We start from the raw sequence: 23,152 nt of genomic DNA on the forward strand, positions 1-23,152 counted from the left end.
ATATTACATTCTTTGCAGCATTATCAATAAAAAAATAACCAAAAAGTCAAGAATTTCCTATAGAGAATATATGATCTAGTTAATAATTTTACAATGGCAGGTTAGATTCCTGCACAGATTTGCATCTGATCCTCAAGTCTGTTATAAACCTTAGTTTTGAATATAGGACTCTAGCCCAGATATACTCTGTAGCTAGTTTCAAAACTGACCTGCTCATTGGTTACATAAAAGTATTCTTTTAAGGTAGCAGTGGAGCAAGGGGTCAGTCAGTTGGGAGAACACTTGCCAACCATACCAGGCTCAAGGCTGTGGGTTTGATGCCCAGCACTCCCTGTACCACGCCCCCACACAACAGTCCAAAACCAAAAATGAAACAAAACAAAAACTGTTGAGAAATGGGGTTCAAAAGAAAGCAGGGAGACACCTTAAAAGACTCTATTTTATAGCATCAAAATATACCAGATGCCCTAAGAGAAAGTTACACAGGCCCACAGTGAAAGTGTTCAAGGGTGAAATGTTAATTTACATCATGAACAGGAAAGAGAATAGTCTCTGTAATTTATAAAGTCCTACAAAACAGTGACTGCACCTGTATCTGTAAAATATCTTTAACATATAGATGTTTAGGTAAAACCACCAAACTACTACAGATTAGAGTTCTTAGTTGTTAAGGTCTCCAAACTAAAAATATATTAAGAATAGTTCAGAAGTACCTAGTTGACATGTCTACCTTGTTAAATCAATCATTGAGGACTTAACTGGCATCAAATCTTCTGCTACTTTCATTTAACATTTAAAAAAAAAATCCTAAAGTGACCAAATTATTTCTCTGAAATAAATTATACAAGCAGACAGGAATTCTGGGTCTTTGGGGAGATGACTATAGAAAGTAAGATTTGTAGTCACCAACTAGTTTTTCTGAAACCCTTTCCGAAAGTGTAGCATTTCCTCGAAGTTTTTGAAATCTGGATGTCTCACTATAAATAAAATGGCACCCATAAAATATCTTAAAACAACTCTAAAAATCTTAAAGCTGCTAACTGGGCACAGAGACACATGTCCATAATCCCAGCAACTGGAAAGGCTGAGGCAGGAGGATTGCAAGTTGGGGGCCACCCTGGGCAATTCAGCAAGACCCTATCTCAAAATAAAAAATAAAAATGGCTGAGATGTAGTTCAGTGGTGGTGGAGTGACTGTGGGTTCAATCCCCAGTACTGCAAATTAATTTACTGATTGATTGATTTAATTATATTTTCAAAAATCTTAAAGCTGCTTAAAGAAGTAGGCAGAATAGAACTCAATATAATTTTTAAAATTCAAAACAAGGTATTTTATTTCTTCAAGTAAATTACTTATGATCACAGGGGAAATTACCATTAAGATTAGAACTAAGAGCTCCTAATACTCCCGTGCCCTGCCTGTGATCTGCTCAGGAGCCCACTGACATGTTTTTACTATGCTGCAGTAGCAGTAAGTGATCAGAAAAGACACAGAAAACGTCCACTGACCAGGTGCCCAGGGCTAGCCAGTGTGGCCAATGACTCAGAGCTCTCAGAGCTCAACAGGCTTTGCACGTGACATTACCCTGACAACATGATCCTCCCCCTTAAGGACAACTGGGATAATTTCAGTGCCCAGTACGAGCGTGTAAGCACGGTTACTGCATGACAGACACCAACTTGTCCTCCTAGAGAGGAAGTAGGATTGCCCAACCATGCCTAGGAAATTTATTTAACAAGGGCCCTCCTTCAATGTCAAACATTATAATAATAAGCAGCAAAAATCAATGAAGTGCTTTAGTTACAAAAATGCAGGCCACTCGAGGGAAGGTAGGATGCAAACACGTGGTTGAAGAGGCAGAAGGGGAAGCCTTTCGTGTGGGAGACAACATACACCTTTAGCCTCTTGTTTGTGGTCATGTCCTAAGATCATGGAGACTGATCAGGCCAATATTGAAAAATATATATATACCCCATTCATCCTCTGCCACTACCTGGAAAAAATTCCAATCACACCCTTCACAAATTCTAACCACATGTTTAGAGGAATATATGGGAAACTGAGGAGCTGGTCATTTCTATACTCCATCATCTTATTCATCAAGACAAGGATTTAGGAAGCTGTTCACTTGGCTCTTGAAATAATATCAGAGAAATGTCAGAGGGCTCTGGGGGATTCAGGGACTATGGTAAGATTAGCTTTGATGCCCTTCTATATACTATTAGCAATTTCCCAAGATTACATGTGGTATTATATCATGATACCAAGTAAGAACTTTTAGCCTAGATTTTTAGAAAAGAGTTTAGATCTCTAAAAGTACTATGGCTTGGGATGCTTCAAAAAATTTTTGAGAAGTGTCCAGGTATATGAAAAAATATCACAACCCACCTGAGGTTTTCAGAATGGGAAGAAACACCTGCAGTTCTGGGCTGCCAACAGGTATCTCACACCATCTGACACCTGTTCTAGTAAACAGAGTGGCACACTGGTTGAATGCCTGGGTTTGGGGGCCAGACAGATGTGAGTTAGAGTACTGACTTCATCACTTTCTAGACAATGGGAAGTAAGTTCTATTTCTTAGCCTCAGTTTTCCCAACTGAAAAACCGACACAATGTTATAAGGATTAAACTATATAAAACATACACAACACAGTATCTGGCATAAAGCCATTGTCAAACATTAGCCATGATGATGCCAATGTTCTTGCTACTGCTGCCCTGTCAGTGCACATAGATCATAGACGCTTCTTTGACCTAGCACTTTTTTGTTTACCAATGGTAATGATCAAATAGAAGGACTCAGATTCAACTTATAATAAAGATATAGTAAAAAACAGAGCTAATATCTGGGAAGAAAATGATCAGATGCTACATGGCACTCTTTAAAACTCTTAAACAAGAAATTAGCTCACATATCACATTAGATTTTTTGCTCCCTAACATAAAGAGGTCAAGAAAAGTGAAGTAATGTCAAAAGGAAAAAATGTTTTTGGCCAATGGGCATTGACTGCAAGATCTGTGTTGAAATCCTTGTTTGGGTGAAACAATTCTTAAACTAGAACTGGTCAAGGTTTAAAACAAAACAATTTTGTCAATTCCCAATATAGGAAAGATTTGATCAGAGGGACTTGGTGAGATAGGCAGTCATTTCCAAGTATTTAATTTATAAAAGCAAAGAAAAAAATAGTATATCTTACAGTCCTATATGACTTGTTACGATATCTCAACCAAAATAAATTATCATTTTTGGTAAGCTAAACAATTGAAAGAGAAAAAAAAAAAAACTCACCCCTGTTTCTATATAATGTATCAAATAAATAGAACACTAGGAAATTAAAGAGGCTTTGTATATATCTACTTATTTTCAGTGCTGAAAATATACATTTAATAATGTAGCTAAGAAGTATATTTTTTCCTTTGTATAATTACATAACAATAAAATATATTTAGATCATAAGTATGCAATACTATAAATATTCACAATCTGTAAACAAAAAAAAACACATCATTTACAAATGTTTAAGAGACATTTATGTACCATATTAGGAATCCTTACAGTTAATGATATAATAAAATACATTTTACACAGGCAAATGAATTGAGGAATGAAAATAAATTTAGGTAAATTTCTTAACCCTTTGAAATATGAAATACTGATTTTGATTTTCATTAGGCAAAATAATTGAATAATTAGTTCTCAACTTTGTATAGACACCATCAACATTGTTGTAGGACCAAAGAAAGTGTAAGAACACTTACGCATGGGAAATTTTATTGGATTGAAATATCAAAAGCCTTTGTCTTTAAGAAATCCTGAAACTCTATAGGTTTTAAGAAAGTCAGGATTAACTTCTCTTTAAACCACAAGCCCAATCCAGTGAGTAAAAATCAACAAACAAGTACAACATTTCTAAAGAGGGAATAAATTATCTATTGTCTGCTATCATTTCTTAGGCAACTAATTCCTGTTGAAATGTTCAACCAAAGATAACTAGATATTTACTAAGTGTGCTTTTCAGATCTTTTCAAAAGCACAGAAACTTTGCATATAGGCTACTATATGACTTTTAAATTATGCCTTAATATCATTCTTATGCCTCTGATCACTCACGATGTAATATTGTTCAGAAATTTTCAAGATTGAGTCAACCAGAGATTAGAATGACTCACGTGGTCCCAATTCAAAGTCTGCCCTTTCAAAAGTGCATAATGTAAATTCTGGAAGCCCTCAGGCAGGTGGCAGTTTAAGCACTTCACCTAGTGAATTGCTGGCAATCAAAGGTAAGGTCTCAGCGCCTGGACATGTGGCTTCATGCTTTTGACACTACTATAGGCGCTGAGATACATCTCTGGAGATTTGTCAGGAACAACCCTGGAAGTCAAGAACTAAAGAGAGTGTCAAGAAATCCTTTAGGGAAAAAATATTGCCAAAGAGAAGAGGAAGCCCTGACTGGTTCTTTTTTATTTTGTAGTGGGGCATAACATAACTTTCTCAGAATACTGAGGATGCCTTTAAGTAATTCAAGATCTCTGAAGAATTTGAACAACACGTGTGACTGACATGGTGGTTTGAATATTGCAGAAGCACCTTTCAATTAAAGAATGTGGTTTTATTTTACTGCTTCAATATTTCAAGCTAGATAAAAACAAGTTGCTAAGCCAATTCTTAGCTAAAAAAAAAAAATCACCTTGGCTGAATTTTTAAAGCCAATCTAGCAAGCATTTCTAGTCAGTTGCAGAGGTGATTAAGTGGTGTTGGTGAGCAAATTAAAAAGGAAATTGAATTGAACAGCTTTGAGAAAGTCCTTTTTTATTCACACAAAAGTATCTTTTAAAAACCCACAATATGAAATATTCACTGACTCTCTCGTTTTTTGATCCAGTTGGATGTGTGACTAATAGAATTGGTAGATTCTTTTTGGATGGCAGAATTCTTATTATCCCCCAAACCAATGGTTGTTTGACACAAAGAGCAAAAAATAAAACACAAATAAGCATCATTAATGTATATATGAAATTGATGACTATAAGAGTTTTGGAAAGTCCCAGAAGAAAAGCAGTCTTGTTATTTTAGCTTTTGCACCTCGTGCATTCTTTGGCATTTCTAAGTACAAGGAGAAAACTGAACCTTTAGAACATGTCAGTTTAATTTCTAGCCTCTCCCTTTCCTACCCAAAGATGGACCCTATGGATCTGACCAACATAAATGAAAAAAAAAGATATGTATAAGAAATTGCTTTTTCAAAGCATAAATCACTGATTTAAAATCTTTAACAAGTGGCATATGATAGCTCAGGCTCTAGTTTAACTTGAAGAAATAAAAATGAAAGGTTGTAATAAAGAAATAATAGAAGGGTGGCACCCTTTAGATTAGAGAGGTGACATGGGGGTTTAATGACTTTCTCAGGACAGTCAGTTGCCTTCATTAAATTTTACACCATTTGTGAACTAAATACCTTTTTATGCAAAATGCACTTTGCAGGTAGAGAGCATGAAAAAAATTAAATGGCCTTTTTTTTTTTAAAGCTCTCTGCTTCCTTCTTTTTGGTGATGGGAAAGTAATTGACCCTCCCCAAGGCCAAGCCACCTTATTTGGAAAATGAGGATAAACCTGGGCAGTTCTGAGGCAATCACATGAAAATTCATGTAAAAATACGTTAAGAACTAGAAATGTGAAACTAAATACAGGATATCACTTCGCAGACATGATTTGGATTTTAAATCATATCATTTGAAAATTAATAGAGATAGCATGTTAGAGTCAGGAAAGACAAGAATCCCCTACATCCTTATCACACAGAGATGTAAGGGTAAGCCCAAGTGAGCCTTAAGACCTGATGAAGATGTTAACAGCAACTAACTTTTAATGGAAGGTTATAACATGCCAGGCATACATTATCACCTTATGTCTTCCTCCAAACCCCTTTACAAGGTGAGCACCTAGTTAACAAGTAGTAAAGGGTGGAACTTTGCCAGACCCTCCCACACTGCAGCCTGAGCCTCCCCAAGTGCCCATGCGACATCCCCAGCTACACATAAGCTAACAGGAAGGCACACATTCAGTTGCCTGAGCCCACACCATTGTGGCCTTCAGGTAGAAAATAAAAATTAGGAAATAGAACAAAAGGAATGGGGACAGCATTTGATTTGGGATTTCCAAGTTACAAGGACCATGATACATAGGAAACTAAACATTTGAGTCAGTCTTTCCCCGATTTCGACTCTTTTCCTGAGCCTCCTTCTATAAACCTTGCCCTGTTTTCATGTCTGCGTTATAGCACAAGGACCAGGGGAAAACAGGCAAACAAAGCATCTTGAGCTATTGGTTCTCTTCCTTTCAGAAGTCATATAATGCCATATGCTGAAATAGAAATTCATAGAAAATACATGGGCTTAAAGTTCAAGCTATGGAACCCAAACTAATAAAGTCCGAGGTAATGTGCATATTATTCTTATCATGATTATTATTATCCTCATTTTTGGAGCATATTGCATTGAATATGCCGAGTCCAGAATGCAGACACACCATCTCTATGAGATGAGGTGTGACTCTTCTCACTTTATAAATGAGGAAATATAGGCTTAGAGAAGTTAAATAAGTTATCTTAGGTTTATAAATCAAGATTCAGAACTTGGCCTAACTCCAGTCGGTGATCTTAAGAACGAAGTTATAAACAATTGAATTATTTTTCTATTATGCATAAAAACACTTCTTTAAATTTATAGTGATATCTCATGAGCTTGTAACTGCTTTCTTGTACCTATGACTATTCACTTCTGCCTAACATAGATTCGGTGACTGATGCTTCGACAAAGGATCATGACAAAGGACAATTTGGGGAATGCTGACATCAATGCTAAAAATATCTACTAAGTCACTACAAATTATTAGTTATTAACGAATTATCACAAATTAAAAGAACAGTTTGCTCCACTAATTTGTACTTATATTTTCACAAGCTAAAGACAGTCACTTTGTTAGCATCAGAGTGACACACAGCTGATCTATGCAACAACCACTAGGTGAACAACTCTCCAGAATCAAGATTTATTATTTTCAATTCTTGATTTCTTTACCTCCAACTGTCCACAGGACCATAAAAACTAAGCAAATTCTATCAGGCAACATTCCTAGAAGGAGGCCAGCAAGTTCAAGCAAAAAGTTGAAAAAAAAAAAAAAAGAGGTACCTACATGCCAACAAAATAAGTAAAAATGTCACAGCTCTAGAGACTACTGAAGCAGCACTGGAGATGTCCTATCAGGCCAGATATCTATGTGTTTCCCTTTCCACCTTCCCCATCCAGCTAGGGAGCAGCAGGTCTCAAGATCCCTAACAATGGTCAAAGGGAAGCTTCTGTGTTATTTTTGCCCTAAATGCCCAACCTACAGAACAACACATCAACCTTTAACACTACCATTTTTTTCTCTAATTTTTTTTTAAAAGCCTGACATTACTTTTCAGTGTAATCTTTTTTTTTTTTTTTTTTTTTTTGGTTTTGTTTTGCTTTGCTTTGCTTTTTGTTTGTTTGTTTTGCCAACTGAAAGCAACTCGTGTTTTATGCTGGCAGAAAATGAGCAACTAGAATTCCTTTCAGAAGGAATCATGAACAAAATTCTCATCTATTAAGTGGTTGACAACTTTGCTAGGTTATGGTGTCGAAAAACAGCAAAGTCTGGATGGATAAGGAACAGCAAATGTACGTTTCTATTCAGTTTTGCCAGTTCACGAATGACATTAAAATGTCATTGATTTTCCAGACATATCCAACCTATCTCTACAAAAAGGAAGATGCCCATTAGAAATGTTATATTTTCTGAACTAAATTACTATGAAGCACTCAAAATCTTGCAGAAAAATTCTTAACAAATGAGAAAAAAAATTGAGCTTTTCCTCACCATACTGCAAAAATAGACTTAAGATGGAATGTATCTTCCTCTTGCTCATTTCTAAGGTGGAGAGACAAGGTGCGCCCAGCCTAATTCTTCCTGCTGTATCCCAAAAGGTGTGTCACATGCAAGTAGGTAATCCTGCCACACATTACTCAGGAGAAGTAGAATAAATGAATTCAGAAGGGTTGTCATCCCTTGATGACTAAGAAAAGATAGAAATTCTGGACTTCCTCAATGTCCCCAAGCATAACAAAAATGCTTCCTAGGATCCTCCAACAGTAAGGAAGAGTCAGGGAAAACTTTGTGGCCAGTAGATGCAATTAGTATAGATGCTAAACTGGAGATCTAGGACAGCAAGACACAGATAGGTTGGGGGTTTGCAGCTCTGTTTCCCAGTAAATCCCAATCGATGAACAGCATATCCAGTACATTGCTCACCACCTAATACAAGCAGGGCCAAGTCATACACTCCCTAATCCTACCTGGATTTTCACCTAGCTTCCAATTCAGTGGAGAGTTAAAAAAAAAAAAAAAAAAAAAAAGAGTTTGTGTTAGAGAAATGAAAGTACATCATGTGCTATGCATCAAACTAAGTATTAATTAATATCAAGAATAATTCTACTGGGATCCTCACTTCAACATTTTTGAGGATGTATTCGTATGAATCAAGCACTCAGAGTATTCATAGCAATAGCACCTTGTGTGATTAATACAATGAAGGATAACTGCAAGGATAGCTGGGTTAACAGAACATTCTGTGCAAGAATAGCTCAAGTCCAGGAGACTTCTGACCATAGAGGAAATTGCTTTTTACACAATTGAAAATTGATCCTGAGCCCATGCTGACCCACCTTTTAAATGCAAGATGCAAGAAGGACTCCCAAGGATATTAAACTCTGTCTGAATGTGCTTCAGTGCAAGTAGCAGAGGCGAAGACAGTGTTTTTCAGAATGAGTTCTGAGAAAGAGTGTCCCCAGAGGTAATGCAAGAAAAAAAATCTGAATGGTTAAGCTGGGTCTCAGAAGCTCTGTTTCTCTCTACCCTTTGCAGACTTAAAATTAGCAAATTAGGTGATCTGATAATTCCTACACTAAAGGAAATCCTGCTCTACTCTAGGAACCACAAAATTTGTTTGTTTGTTTGTTTGCTTTAAGTAATGCATGTTTAAATATCCCAGGAACCATAATTTTCCAAATATTAAAGATGATTTATTTATTCAATCCTATTGAGTCATTCCTAGGTATTAATAATTACAATACCATAAAGATTTACAGAGGGGCTGGGGTTGTGGCTCAGTGGTAGAGTGCTCACCTAGCATGCGCAAGGCACTAGGTTCTATCCTCAGCACCACATAAATAAATAAATAAAATATTTTGCCTAACTACAACTAAAAAAAAAAAATTTAAATAAAAAACATACATTTCAAAAAAAGATTTACAGAATGTGTCCTTACGTACAAATTTCTAGAATGATGAGGCAGACATGGGACTTCTGTGAATCACAATAATTTAAGTGCTTAAATTACTTCAGAAAGATTGTCAAAGCTTTTTCTTTTTTTTTTTTTTTAAGCTATTTGAAATTTATTTCTTCACTCAAAAGAATATCCACTCTTTCAAACAGACAGTATTTCAGGGACGCATACGGGTCTGCTATTTTGACCATGGAAGACATAGTGGAGAATTTGTCATTGGCATTCAAAAGGAAGGCGATTATGTCACTACTCCCATTCACAAATCTTCAATAGGTCCCTATTACCTACCAAATCAAGCACAAATTCCCTAGACTGCTATTCACTGCCCTGCACAATATGGACCCAATCCTCCTTTCAAAAAAAAAAAAAATCATTACTATTATTGAAGGCCTCCTACATTATCACAGCACAATGGGGGAGGGGAGGAAGGAGATGCCTAAGACTTAAAAACTGTCCTCAAGAATCTTACAGTCTAGCAGGATAATAAATAAGAAACATATCATTACTATAGCCCCAAGAGAAACTGATGTGTGTGTCACAAGAAAGAATTGGAAACTGCAACGGGTGTTCAGATAAAGGAATTACTTCCAAGTAGAAGTCAGGGTCTGGGGCTGGGGGCCAGGGCTTAGGTCTGGGCTGGGCGGGTAGATGCTCCTCCAGCTTGCCAGCCCTTAACTTCTCTTTCTGAGGTACAAATGCAGGATTTCCTGCCATGTTTTTCATCATGGTCTCAGTTGCATGGGTTCAATTTTCAAGTAGTTTAAAAGCAACTTTAAAATTTAAAAAATTTATAACGTTTACTTAATATGAGCTAAATATATAAAATTACTGCCACTTAACACAAATCACATTAATTAATCACTATCCCTCAAAATCCGTTAAATTAGGTGTTATTTATACCTTCATTTTAAAGATGAAAAGTGGAGGATAGGAGACTTGCCAAAGACAAGTAATGGATCTGAGGATTTGAAGGAGGGCAGGCCAATGCCAGGGGCCACACCTTTAACCACTATGCTACATGCCCTTAAGTACTGTATTCCCAGGAAGAATCATTATTCACCAGTACACATCAAGCCTTTCCACTTCAACAATTTTACATGTATAAATGGAGTATCTACTGGTTGCCAGATGTCCATATTTCAAAATTCATGGCAGAAAAAAAAAAACTATGTAGATTATACGGCATCTCCACCAAGAAAGAGTCCCTCCCTGCATGTTATTCTAGACTGTCTTCTTCCCTTCTTTTCACATGCAAAATCTCCATCAGTTCTCTATTCTCCATCTCTACTGCCACTGCCTTGATCAACCCTCATCTGTTTTCCAAATCATTAATCCTTATTCTATATTTACTCTTGTGTCCCTCAAATGTATTCTCCGTAACCAATAAGAGATTTTGTAAATGTAAATTTCATCAAATCTCTTTTTGCTTAAACTTCCTTAATGGGATTCCCATATTACAAAGTAGGATTTTTCTGGAACATGCATTAAAAATTCAGGCTCCCAAGCCAGGTGCCACGGCACTCACCTATAATCTGAACAACTAGGGAGGCTGAGGCAGGAGGATTGCAAGTTTAAGCCAGCCTCAGCAACTTAGCCAGATACTGTCTTAAAAAGCAAATAAATAAAATTAAAAGGACTGGGAATTAGTTCAGGTAAAGTGCTCCTGGGTTTAATCCCCAGCACAAAACAAACAAACAGACAGACAGACAAATAAAATAGAAATCCAGATTTCTCAGGATTCCCCCTGGAAATCTTGATTTGGGGATGTCTGTGGTCTGTCTGGAAATCTGGATTTACATACTTTTTAGGTGCTTCATATCATCAGGAAAGTTTGGTAAACAGTGCTCTACAGGATTAAGTATAAGCTTCTTAGCATGGTAATCAGAATCTTCAGCCCCCACTTGCCTCTCCAGCCTCCTTTTCTTCATTAGTCTCTCACACAAACTGCAATGTCAGTCTGTTGTGGCTCAGTGTGTACCATGCAGCTTTGTGTTTCTGGACCTTTGCAATAGCTGTTTCATCTGCTTCCCAATTCTTCCCTACCGTGTTTACCTGGAAATACCCACTAAGGCCATCAAAACCTTTTTAGACCTCCCCAATTCTGAGAAGCCTCTCACAGATATTCCACAGACATCATTAGTCACTCCTTTTTTTCTGAAATAACTTACAAACTATATTTAAATGTAATATTAGAGGCACACATGTTTATTTGTTTACACTTCTGAGTTATTTACTGAATAGTACAAACTCACTGGAAAAGGATCACATCTTATTTACTTTTATATCCCTAGCACTACAACAGCGCTTGGCACCCATTATATGATCAATAAGTGAATGAATAAAATATTCTCTGGGTTCCACTTTCAGTCACCTAGAGACTTAAAAAGACAATGTGTGGGTCTCAGGATGCAGCTTAGTGGTAGAGTGTTTGCTTAGCATGCATAAGGCCCTGGGTTCTATCCCCAGCATCATAAAAAGAAAGAAAGAAAAGAAAACCAATAATAAATAAATAAAAGTCAAAGTAATTAAATTCACAATATGAGGTTGTCATTATTCCCATTTATAGGTAAAGAAACTGATGTTTAGAAGAATTGCTGCTTGGAAATGATAGGGTGAAAAGGAGTGTTCGTATCCATGTTTCCAAAACTGCCATTCTCTTTATGCCAGACAGTTCCCTTAAGTATCAGCAAACCTTCCTCAATCCATATTCCCTAGAAGTGAGTATCTGCCATGCAAGAACTACTTGTATATTTGCTGTGGTGTCTCCTCCATTCCTGGAAGATGGTAAGCTACTGAAGGCAGAGACTCGAGTGTCTTGCTCAGTGAAGATCTCTGTGTATGAAATTTAAAATAGCATACACTTAGATGAGGTCTTGAGAAAGGGTCCTGTCTATAGACAGCTGTGTGCCTACACATCACCTCCATGTATGGCAATCTGTCAGAAAAGAACTCTCACAGCCAGGTGCAATGGCACATGCATATAATCCCAGCAACTGGGGAGGCTGAGGCAGGAGGATCACAAGTTCAAAGCCAGCCTCAGCAACTTTACAAGGCCCTAAGCAACTCAGTGAGACCCTGTTTCTAATTATAAAGGGCTGGGAATGTGGCTCAGTGGTAGAGAGCCTCTGGGTTCAATCTCTGGTACCAAAACAAAAACAAAAATGAAAAGGGCACCCATGAGATGGATTCCACAAGCTTTCAATAATCAATGATGTATTGACTTTTCTTTATCACTCACATTTAGGACACAGAAATTTTGGAAGTTTTATTTTAGTGGATGGCATTTGTTATAAATGTTAGCTGGAAAAAGAAATATGAAATTTTACACTCCTAGTCTACTTTTGTAAATCTTTAAACCTAAAGGAAAAAAAGGAGAAAGAAGGAATGGTTGAAGGCAACATTAATATCTCTAGCTGGTATGAAGGGTTAAGGAGAGTGTTTTGATTAAATAAATATTCTGTTGTCTAGAAGCAATATTTATATATACTGTAGAAATTGATAGTCTTTAAATAATTAGAACTCAGTTAAATACATTTAATGATAAAATTTTCCTGATGAGTTTTCTGGAATGATGTGGTAGAGTCTGAGCCTCTGTAATAATTATCATTTATTCTATCTGCAAAGTTCAGAAATTCCAACAGAGTTCATTTTAATTTGATAATGGAGAATAGAGAAGTTGCTTGTACTTACATAAATGCCTCTCATACTTAGAAAACAGAATTCTTATATGGAAACCTCCATTTATGTGACTTACATCTTAATTGTGGCATTCTACCATCCTTGGAAAACAAACTCTAGTTCCTAGTCATTTTCTTGCCAAACTGAGTTGGGGGAGTAGGAGGGGGACTCTCCTGAACCCAAAGCAAGAAACAGAAAATATTATCTCACTACATATTTTAAATCAAGGACATAAGAATGTTCATGTTACAGCCCTGATGAAAAACTTGCCACCTCTCTCTGTTAAAAGATAAAGTGTACACATGAAAAATAAGACCCATGAATGTAAACATTAGATTCCTGGAGCTTGAATTTAAAAGATCACCTAATTCAACCCTATTTTATGGGTGAGCCAAAGTTCAAAGAGACTAAGGGACACATCCAAGGTCATATAGCTAATTAGTGTCAGCACAAGACACAGAGGAGAAATAAAAAAACTAAGTTACTGGTCACGAGCAATGTTATATGCTCAACACATTCAATCTCATGCAATATAGTCTTTAAGATAAATTTGAGGGTAAGTATTTTTTCCTCCACTTTCCAGATAAAGAAACTGAATCTCACAGACATTAAAGGAAAAATGGAATTTGTGCCCATGTTTGTCTCCTAGGTCACTGCCCTTTTTGATACAGCTATGATCAGAATACAGGTCTATTGACTCAAAGTTTAAGAGTCTAGACGGTAACCCATATGCATAAAAAGGTTACTTTTCTGTACAAAGTTTTGCTTGCATCACCCAAAATACTCGCACTTGACTAAAAGCAAATTATGAAAAACTGAAGGACATATGTAGAAAATCAATAAACACATGTGGAGCCTAAAAGTTCAAAAATTATTTCCAGGTAATTATACACAGGTATAGGAGTTTACCTATGTGTGTGAAGACCAGTGATGTCCCCCAAAGTTAGTCCCTCCTAAACAAGGAGGACAAGCAAAACGGGCTCTGAGTTCATTATGGAAAGCTATTGGCCACATTAAAGAAGTTCTCTAATTAGATTCACCTTTACATTTAAAGACACAAATATGTACATTCTTGTATAGATAACATAATGAAAAGAAATCCCATCTCTAGATTCCAACCATATGTTCATAATGTAAGACAACACTAAAGGAACACATAAATTTAAAATTTAAGAACCTGCTTATATCCAAAACAATTGTGAGTTTGAGCTCATGGCTGATTGACTTATTTAAGGCCACAATGAATACAAAAAGATTTTAGTAAACCAAGTTAATTTTTATCCCTTGATGGCATAATACAAGTTTAATGGATATATAGATATGTTCCAAATAGTTCATCTATGTCCAGGCAAACACCGCAGAATTGACAGGCACAGAGTTGTGGTCAACTCGTCCACCATAAAAACAACAACAAAGAGAGGAAATCTGTGGATTCTGTTTAGAGTCAAAAGTGGACTTTCTAATGCTAGATAGGTGAATATATGATAAACCCTACTTTGGAAAAGCAGAGGAAGAAAGAGAGAAAGAGAACACAGAAGGGCAGCTGGTCTCGTACCTGGGCACATCAGGAAGACTCTTGGGGGAGACCATACTTGGCTTTTCCTCACTGAGAATTCAAGCAAGGTGAGGAACATGTCATAGAGCGGGAATATTAGGATGGCTCACTCCCATTTTAATGAGGAACTAGATTTCAAGAAAGCCCCATATATGCTTTCTTGCTGGCCACTAGAACACTGATGAATAGCTCAAGACTGTCCAGGGATAGATTTTAGTAGACTAAAGTGGTTTCTATCATTGTCTACTATGACATAAAAAAATATTTTTAAAGGCCAAATTAAAAACAGATGTCAACACAGGAAGATGAATGAAAAGTTGTTCTCCCACTACCCACTCCCTAACAAACAAACAAACAAACAAACAAACAAACAAAAAAACCATAAGAATTTTAACAAACTCCCTGTGGGTAGAAACAGGAAAGAAAGAATGGGGGTGGGGGTAATGACATTACTTCATTACAGACTATTCTTCTGAAGCCAAGTAAAGACAATGAAGAGAAAAATAGAACATGTGTATTACAATGTATAGCACCAAAAGGCTGTGTTTGATGCTCTGGAGGGCTTCAACAAGTACTGTTCAGCCAAAAATCAATTGAAAAATCAGCATGATAACAGAGCATGAGTTGCCCTATAATAGCCTTAAGACCCCCAAGGCTATTCCAGTCCCTTTCATCTGCCACACTGCACAGACTCTAGGGGACCTCACTTCCCTTCCCCTCTGTATTTCTTACTTACTGCTTTGCTCTCCCTTAGAAAGGGTGGGCAACAAGAAATGATGATGTTTTCAAGTGGCTTTTGAGAATTTTTTTCTTTTCTGCTTTATTCTTTATCTTCTCTTGACATTTGCACTCAAATGTATCCTACACCATCCGTCATAGACAATTTCCGCAATATTAAATGGTCAACCATGATCTCTGAATAGCCTAATGAGTAATGGTCATGTGTTCTGAGTGCTTTCACTAATATACTTTACACTGCTCCTTAATAAAATCCCCATTCAGGCTCATGCAAATGTGACACGTAAGCAATCTACAGCATTGTTATAAATATACATATATATTTCATTCCAAGATTTCATCTCAATATTTCTTCAATCACTTCCTCACAATGTCTGGTTTGTTCAATTTATATTTCTACTTGGCATTTGGTGCAAACCCCCAAAGATAAGATACATCTGTCCCTTAGTCACAAATCTTGGCATTTTTACCTTAACTCAATCGTGAAATGATTGGTTGAAATTACCTTGCTTATTAGCAGGATTTCCTCATAATAAAACATTTTATTTCCAAACTTTCGAATTTGACGTGAGATGTACCAACTCGGTAGTGACATATCAAAGCGTAAGGAGGACATATAAACACACTGATCTGTGTGAGGGAAGGAAAAGCTAATTGGAAGTCAGCTTCCCTGTGATTATCAGCTTGTTTATGGGGAGGGAGGCTCTTCTGAATGGCACTGTAAATTCATCCCTGATTATAGCGTTAACACCAGAGCTCATTTCCACACGCTCCCCGAAAGCCCCCCACCCAATCCATTTTGTTTAGTTATAAAGGGCTGTGCACTGTTTTCAGAGAATGACAGTTTCCCATGCTTTGATTTTCTTCAGTTTCAGGAAAAATTAATCAGTCGCACGAGCCAGTTGTCAGATTTCACTTCCCTCTCGGCAGAAAGCACACATAGTCATTGTCTGCTATAAGAATAAATTTTAGTAATTTTTCCCCATGTCAATATGAATATTAGACTGACCCAATTAATATGAAATGCTTCTATGCTGCTGGAACAGACAGTGCTACAGAAAGAGCCATTTGCACAACCTGTTCATGATTATGGGCCATAAGGACACAAAGATGGCACACACATTTGTGGACCATCTGAATTCTTATACGGAGAGGGGAGGGGGAAGGGGGAGCGGCATGACGTTCGCTGACTGTCGTGGGTCATGTTTTTTAATCCAGAGTATTGGACATGTAACACAGCAACAAGAGCTGATCATTTTGTTTAATCACCTTTTGGATCTTTGCCAGATGGTCTCTATTGAGAGCGCTGCAAACAGAGAGAGATGAACTGCATCTAACACGCCACCAGAGCTTTCCCGTAAATGTCTGAGAACTGATTCCAACAAGAATTTAGTCTCAGAGCAGAAAGGGATACATTTAAAAACTATGTGCATTAACTATACTTTTCCCCATAGAATCCTCACTTGGCATGAATAATTTACCCACTCTTATGCTAATGGGATCATGAAAGTATCCCTCTGTCTTTAGTGCAGCTATTCTCAGCTTTCAGTAATTACCCCACCCAGTGAAAATAACATGGCTTCTGCATTGAGCATCGGACTCGTACCTGACAATTAGAAAGATCATGGCTGACAGTGGAAGGATCCAGAACTGGACAGAGAGCCTCTTGTAGCCTGAGGAAGAGTACTGCCACAGAGTAACACAGGTCGAGGGTGGGGGCGGGAAGCAGAAGAAGAGTAAAAGAAAAGTTCCCCGTTGTCAAGCTGGTCTTTCTTTGACTTATTATCCAGATTTTACTTAAATAAAAATATGTTCCTCTTTCTATTACTAAGTGTGAAAGATGGTCGTGACCAGATTAGTTTTTTTTTTTAAAAGCAATACCTGAGAAAAAGAGCTACAATTATCATTAAAACACAATCACATTAAGTATTTATTTTATCAAAATGTTAAAAAAAACTAAATAGTGGAAAATTTTCTGCATTCTGCTTTTTGGAGGGGGAATAAAAAGGATTACCAAAAAAAGAAAAGAAAACACATTTTCCTACCTCTGTCCACAAAATTCCATGTTAGGTAGTTCACTGTGTAAAAATTATCAGGCTAAAACATCTGGGAAGGAAAGCTATGAAACAGCAGGGAACGTGGCTGGTTTATTGTTTATCTTTTGTTTATGAGGCAGTATTCAAGTTTAATTACTACTCTAAATTAAACTCTAACTGGCATCAGGAGACATCCCTTTACATGACTAAGTTAAAAAAAAAAATCTAGAAATCTGAACTCCGGGGTTTTTCAAGTAAATTGATACATATAGAAAGAAATTATTCAAAATTAACAGCAATTATAGAAAGCTTTTAAGCATTTATGGGCACCATTCCATGGTCCTAAAGCAATTATTTATTAGAAGAGTTTAATTTTATTTCTAATGGTTACTACTCTAAAAAGTCCTAAGAAAATCAACAGAAATTATTGGGGTGTTTGCTGATAGTTTAAAGATGATATTCTTTTTTATTCATTTGGGTGTGAAAGAGAAAGAAAATGCAGTATTAATATTGCATAAACAACAGCTTTGGGACCACGTTTAATTATCAAGTACAGTCTCAGAAAATTTTTTGATACAATTAGGACAGGAAGGAAAAAATGTCATTGTGTTTATTATAACAGTAAGTGACCAGTTTAGGATGAACCTAGCTCTAGGAAAAATAAAAGTTAAAACCAACTAGCAAAAGATTATGCCAGATGGCATCTGTCATATTGTATTTAGGGTTATTTTAAAGAGATTGCCGCCACTATGAAAACATTCCATTGACAGAGTTTTCCTAGACTGAGTAAGAAATCCCAGTAGAACACATTCAGGACCCATAGTAAAGGGTTTGAGGTTTTGTCTTTTTTCCCCCCCTCTTTCCTTAAATATATAACTAGAATATTTTGGTGGGGGAAAAATACTGTTTTATAACTATACTATGTACTATAAACTCCACAATGCAATAAGATCTTAGATGTTTGCTTATCTACTTACATCCACCACTGAGGGGATATTTGTAGACTTCAATATCATGATTGCTAAAGGACTGTATAATAACTAAATAAATATCTAGCTATGGAATAACTAGCCTCATTGCCTGAATGATAGATGGGGGCATTGACGGAGGGGTTTGGTGGCAGAATAGAGGAGAACTATGCTGGCTCAGACAGCCCTCTGTCCTCAAAGACTGGAGCTCCATAGATGCTAGATTGCTAATGTATTTAGGTTAAACTGGGTCTGGCAACAGCATGGTTAACGTGTGTGTGGTGTGCAGTGTGAGCTCAGCAGTTACTGGGCCAACTGTCTCGGTATTTCTGGGAATCCTGCCTATTCACAGTGCAGGGATTGTTCAATTGCTGCAAAATGTACAAAATGAATTTTACAAAAATGAATTGTAAGGAAGGCCCCATTACAACGATTTTACAGCAAAGATGTCAACATCAATTTTTCTTTCATGCATAGCTAATGATTAAAACAGCAATATTCCATTTGCCTAAGACAATTTATTTCATATTGGCACATCAAAATATTGAAATACAAAGTTATCTTTACTCTACCCTTTTTATTCATTGCTGCTGAACCCATACCATTGTTCAAACCAGGAAAAATAAAACAAACTTGGCACGAAATACTTAAAACAAAGGCTCATCAATATTCTCCAATTTGTCAACATCTCAATTACAGCACTGGAAAAAATGTAAATTTCATGTGCTCTAAACACTGAGGGGTCTATTCTCTTGCCAATTCACATGCGTAGCTCCCATCAGCGTTAATGGGAGTTACACAAACCCATCAATAATAATAATACTTTGTACATATATTGTGCCTTTCATCTAAGGCTCTCAAAGTGCTCTAGGAACAAGGGGGCTGCTTCCTACTCTTTACTCTGGCAAAATACACAATGCAACACAAAGCAGCTTTTGACTCAGCAGGTACAGAATGAGGGACCCCAAGCCTTATTATCAAGCCCCATTTTACTGATGGGAAGCCAGACACAAAGAGGGCCAGTTACTTCTCCACAGCCCTGAGTCTGCACCCTAATTCTATCCTTGAAAAACCAGATTTCCTTCCTCATTCTAATGTGACTAACAAGACAAACACCCTCCCTTTGGCTGCTTTTAGCAAGAGAAATCAGAGTGAATGAAAAGTCTGGTTCATATTTATATAGTTTACTGCTAGGCATGTGCTGTTGGAAATATACAGTCAAGTCAGGTTTTATATTTTACTAACTTTATTTCTTAACAGTATTTTAAAAATTGGGGTTTTTTTTTTTCTCCTTTCAATTTGTTGCACAAACACTGAGGAGGAAAAGATGACCTTTCACCTGTGTAACTGTAGCTCTTTCACTATCAGGTCATAAAATGAGGCTTTTTTAGGTTTCAAAGTAAAGATTTGTATGAATCACTATAGCAAAAATATTCACAAAATTTATAAAGCAACATAAATGCATGTATTGTTTTATAGCATATGGCTATTAAAGTTTAATTTAAAATGTGTATGAAAACATTGTATTTAGTACAATTCATCCCTATTTTTTCTGTTTATCATAACTTGTTTTGAAACTGAATCGTTTTACAGTTTTCCATATGCCTGTTGTGCTAATAAATTCTGAATAAGCAAGAAAACTCTTCTAAACTTGGTTTCCAATGAAACATTATAATATATTTAATACAAAGAATATAAATTTCTCTCCCAGGTTTTCCATTATACATCAACCCTAAGATTTAACCTATGATAAGCACATGCGATTTCAGTCAATATCTCTGTTGACTTTGCCCTGAAGCAGATAATTAATCTTGCCCACTGAAAGCTACTCTGGACAATTCGGTGAGACTAAATATCAGAATATCTTGAAAACATGTTTAAAAGATTAATATGGGCATGGGTATGACAAAACACACTTAAACCTAGCCTTCCAAATTTGGGAATCTGCTGTCAAACAGAACAAAACAAAAAACCAGAAAAACTTTATACATGTGTTTTAAGCACAGACACCAGGTAGGAAATTCTCCCTGCTTACTCTCCATTTTAGAATAATCAGAACTTTTTTTTCTCTCAAACTTTAACACAGGAAAATGACAGACTTCCTACTGCTCATACACATAAGCTACCGTGTCCATTCTTTAATCCCACAGAGATATGATTAAAGGAACAAAAATCCTTCAGGGATCAAATCCTTCAACATGGGATAAGTGGGTGCGGCTACCCACAGCACAGAGGTTGGTGTGAATTGTTTCTACCCAGAGTGTCAGTCTCAGAACTCTTCTCTTTCCTGACCCCAACACAACAAAACAAAACTAACTAACCAAAATGATAAAACTTTGCGCTTGCCTGTTGCCGTCACCATTCCCTGCTTGGAACCCTAGGGTCTTCTCTCTCCCGCCTCCTCTTCTCTCTGGCCCTTCCTGCCATCCCTCCTGCCATAACTCAACTAACCCAACAGAACCAGTCAGTTTTAAATTTCAGTTGGGACCTTGGTGACCTGTTAATGAATCTACAGAGAGGGGAAAAGCTCACAGTGTTGAGTTATGCCTGGTGTTGCTAGCTGACTTGGAGTCAGAAATGCTTGAAGCGTTAACGTAATTGCAAGAATGTGAAAAATGAAGCGCTGGGCTCCTGAGCAAAGTGAAAGGTCAAAGCCAGCCTCACACACAAGAAGTCTCTGGAAGATAGCCTCATTAGACCATTAGGTCTGCTTCTCCCTTCCCCTCTTTTGTACAATGTTTAGGGTGTTTTGTTTTTATTAATAGATACGGTTCACCCTTTGTGTTGTTGGTGGTGGGAGGATGGAGTGATAGAAAGCTTTTCGGATTTAACCACACTGAGAAGTCCACTGTGGTGTGGAACCACAGTCAAGTCATTACATTGCACCTTCACTGAAAGCTATGCACAAGTTACCTTTGAAATGCCTTATAATTTAGTTTCTTTTATGGATAGTCTAACTGGTGCTCTAAAAGCTGTATATAAAACCTAAATAGACACAACTCACAAGTTCTTCCAGTTTGTCATCTCTGTGTCAGTTGCAACTTGTTTAGAGGTAGATTCTAATTTGGACCCACTCACAAGCAAAAGGCATCCTAGAAAGGACATTTTTTTTTTTTTTTCTAAACTCTCCTAGAAACCCAGGAATCACAAATCCCTGGCCAGAAACTTGGAAGAGGGAAGACACCCACCCTACATCAACCACCCCCCCTGAAATGGCATATATAACTACAGCTCAAGCTGTTAAACTGGTCTCTACTTGGAAGCCTGTCTAATGCTTAAATATTGTGGCCATAAACACAGTCATAATAGAGATGAAATAGACCTAGGAGATCAGACACCATCTAATGTAAAATATTAAAAAGTAAAATCTATACACTTTCCTGGCCCACATTCAATAATGCATCTTCCTTTAAATTATCATTTTAGCCATAGAAGAGTCATCCCTACCAATATATAATTGCTCTCTGTGCAATATGTGAGTTTAAAATGGTAATATTTATTCCAAATTGCACTAGGTTTCCTTGGCATCTGCAGTTGACGTCCCTTGCCCTCTGATTATTCTAATTTTTAGGAATTGTGACAAAAGTCACCATGTTAGCTGAATGGAAATAGGGACAAATAATCTAAGAATTTCAAAATTCATCTTTCCAAGATAAGATTCTGCATAACAGTCCCCCAATATTTCTGGAGCTCTGAAGAATAGACTTTTTCATTTTGTATGTTTTAGAGGCATAATTGCTTGATTATAGAGAACTGATATAGTTGACATTGCAAGCAAACTATCCTGTTTATAGTGCAATTCAAACTACTAAATTATAGCAGTAAAGAGGTCTGTCCTTCCATTTACATACACTGGCCAGAGTAAAGTGTAGATAACCAAATTTGTAAAAGAATTGGCAGAACTAATCAATTGTTATTGTAATGACTACTTGAAGATTAAACAGCTCACTTTGATTTTTTTCAAGTAAGAAGAGGAAATACTGTCTCCCTTAATAGTAGCCGATTATCCTAACCTGCCACTCTCCTGTTTACACAGAGACAGATGTACTGGATATTACAAAATACTGAGGTTATTTTAGTCCTGTCTACTTTGCACAAAGAAGACATCTGGCCTTTTACCTTGTTCGCTGCTGTTGTCTCCACTCTGGGAAGCATGGCCCCCACTGGAGGGTCCAGGGGTGCCTGCTGAGTGGGTCGAGGTTGCATCGTCATGGTCTCGCCAGGATGAAGGGTTCTGATATCAGGATGCCAAGGAATTTTTTCCACAGTTGCCATTTCAGCCATAAGTGAGGAACCAAGAAGAGAGGTGCAGAGGGAGACACAAAAATGTGTATTTATTAGTATTTGCAGAACTAGGCATACATGCATGCCATGTTATGGTGGGCAGTCTTTCCAGTAATAAGTCCAAAAAAGAAGAAAGATACTCTAGAACTTGATTTATGGTTACATCTGTCATATATATTTGTTAGAAATAATAGATATACACTTTAAATGGATGCATTTTATTATATACAAGCTTAAACCACAATCAAGTTCATTTTAAAAGGAAAAGAAAACTACCTAGAAATGTAAAAGTCTTTTTTTAAAAAAACTTTTATTAGCTTAATTAGGGCAACTCTTTCAAGAAATAGGTTCCAACATACTTTGATACTAAAACTTAGAATAGTAACATCTATGAAATTCAATGATTGCCTTAAAAAAAAATCATGGACTCAAGAAGGTACAGGATAGCCCTCTACATCTTCCAAATGCATTGCCCTAAAATAACCTGTATGAATGCTCAAAATTGTCATGACCTCACCAACAGATGCAAT

General features: G+C 36.8%; 1 protein-coding gene across 8 annotated transcripts in view; it reads right to left on the reverse strand.

Moving 5' to 3' along the window:
* The window catches only part of Meis2 (Meis homeobox 2), a 203,822-nt gene that overhangs the window by 165,663 nt on the left and 15,007 nt on the right, over window positions 1–23,152 (reverse strand). For all 8 annotated transcript variants that reach the window (XM_076850530.1, XM_076850528.1, XM_076850531.1 and 5 more), the window contains exon 7: window positions 22,458–22,572. In XM_076850530.1, the coding sequence (XP_076706645.1) occupies window positions 22,458–22,572 (115 nt within the window). The remainder of the gene's footprint in view (window positions 1–22,457; window positions 22,573–23,152) is intronic.

This window comes from Callospermophilus lateralis, chromosome 3 (genome assembly GCF_048772815.1).
Source record: "Callospermophilus lateralis isolate mCalLat2 chromosome 3, mCalLat2.hap1, whole genome shotgun sequence".
In the NCBI taxonomy this organism is placed as follows: Eukaryota; Metazoa; Chordata; class Mammalia; order Rodentia; family Sciuridae; genus Callospermophilus; species Callospermophilus lateralis.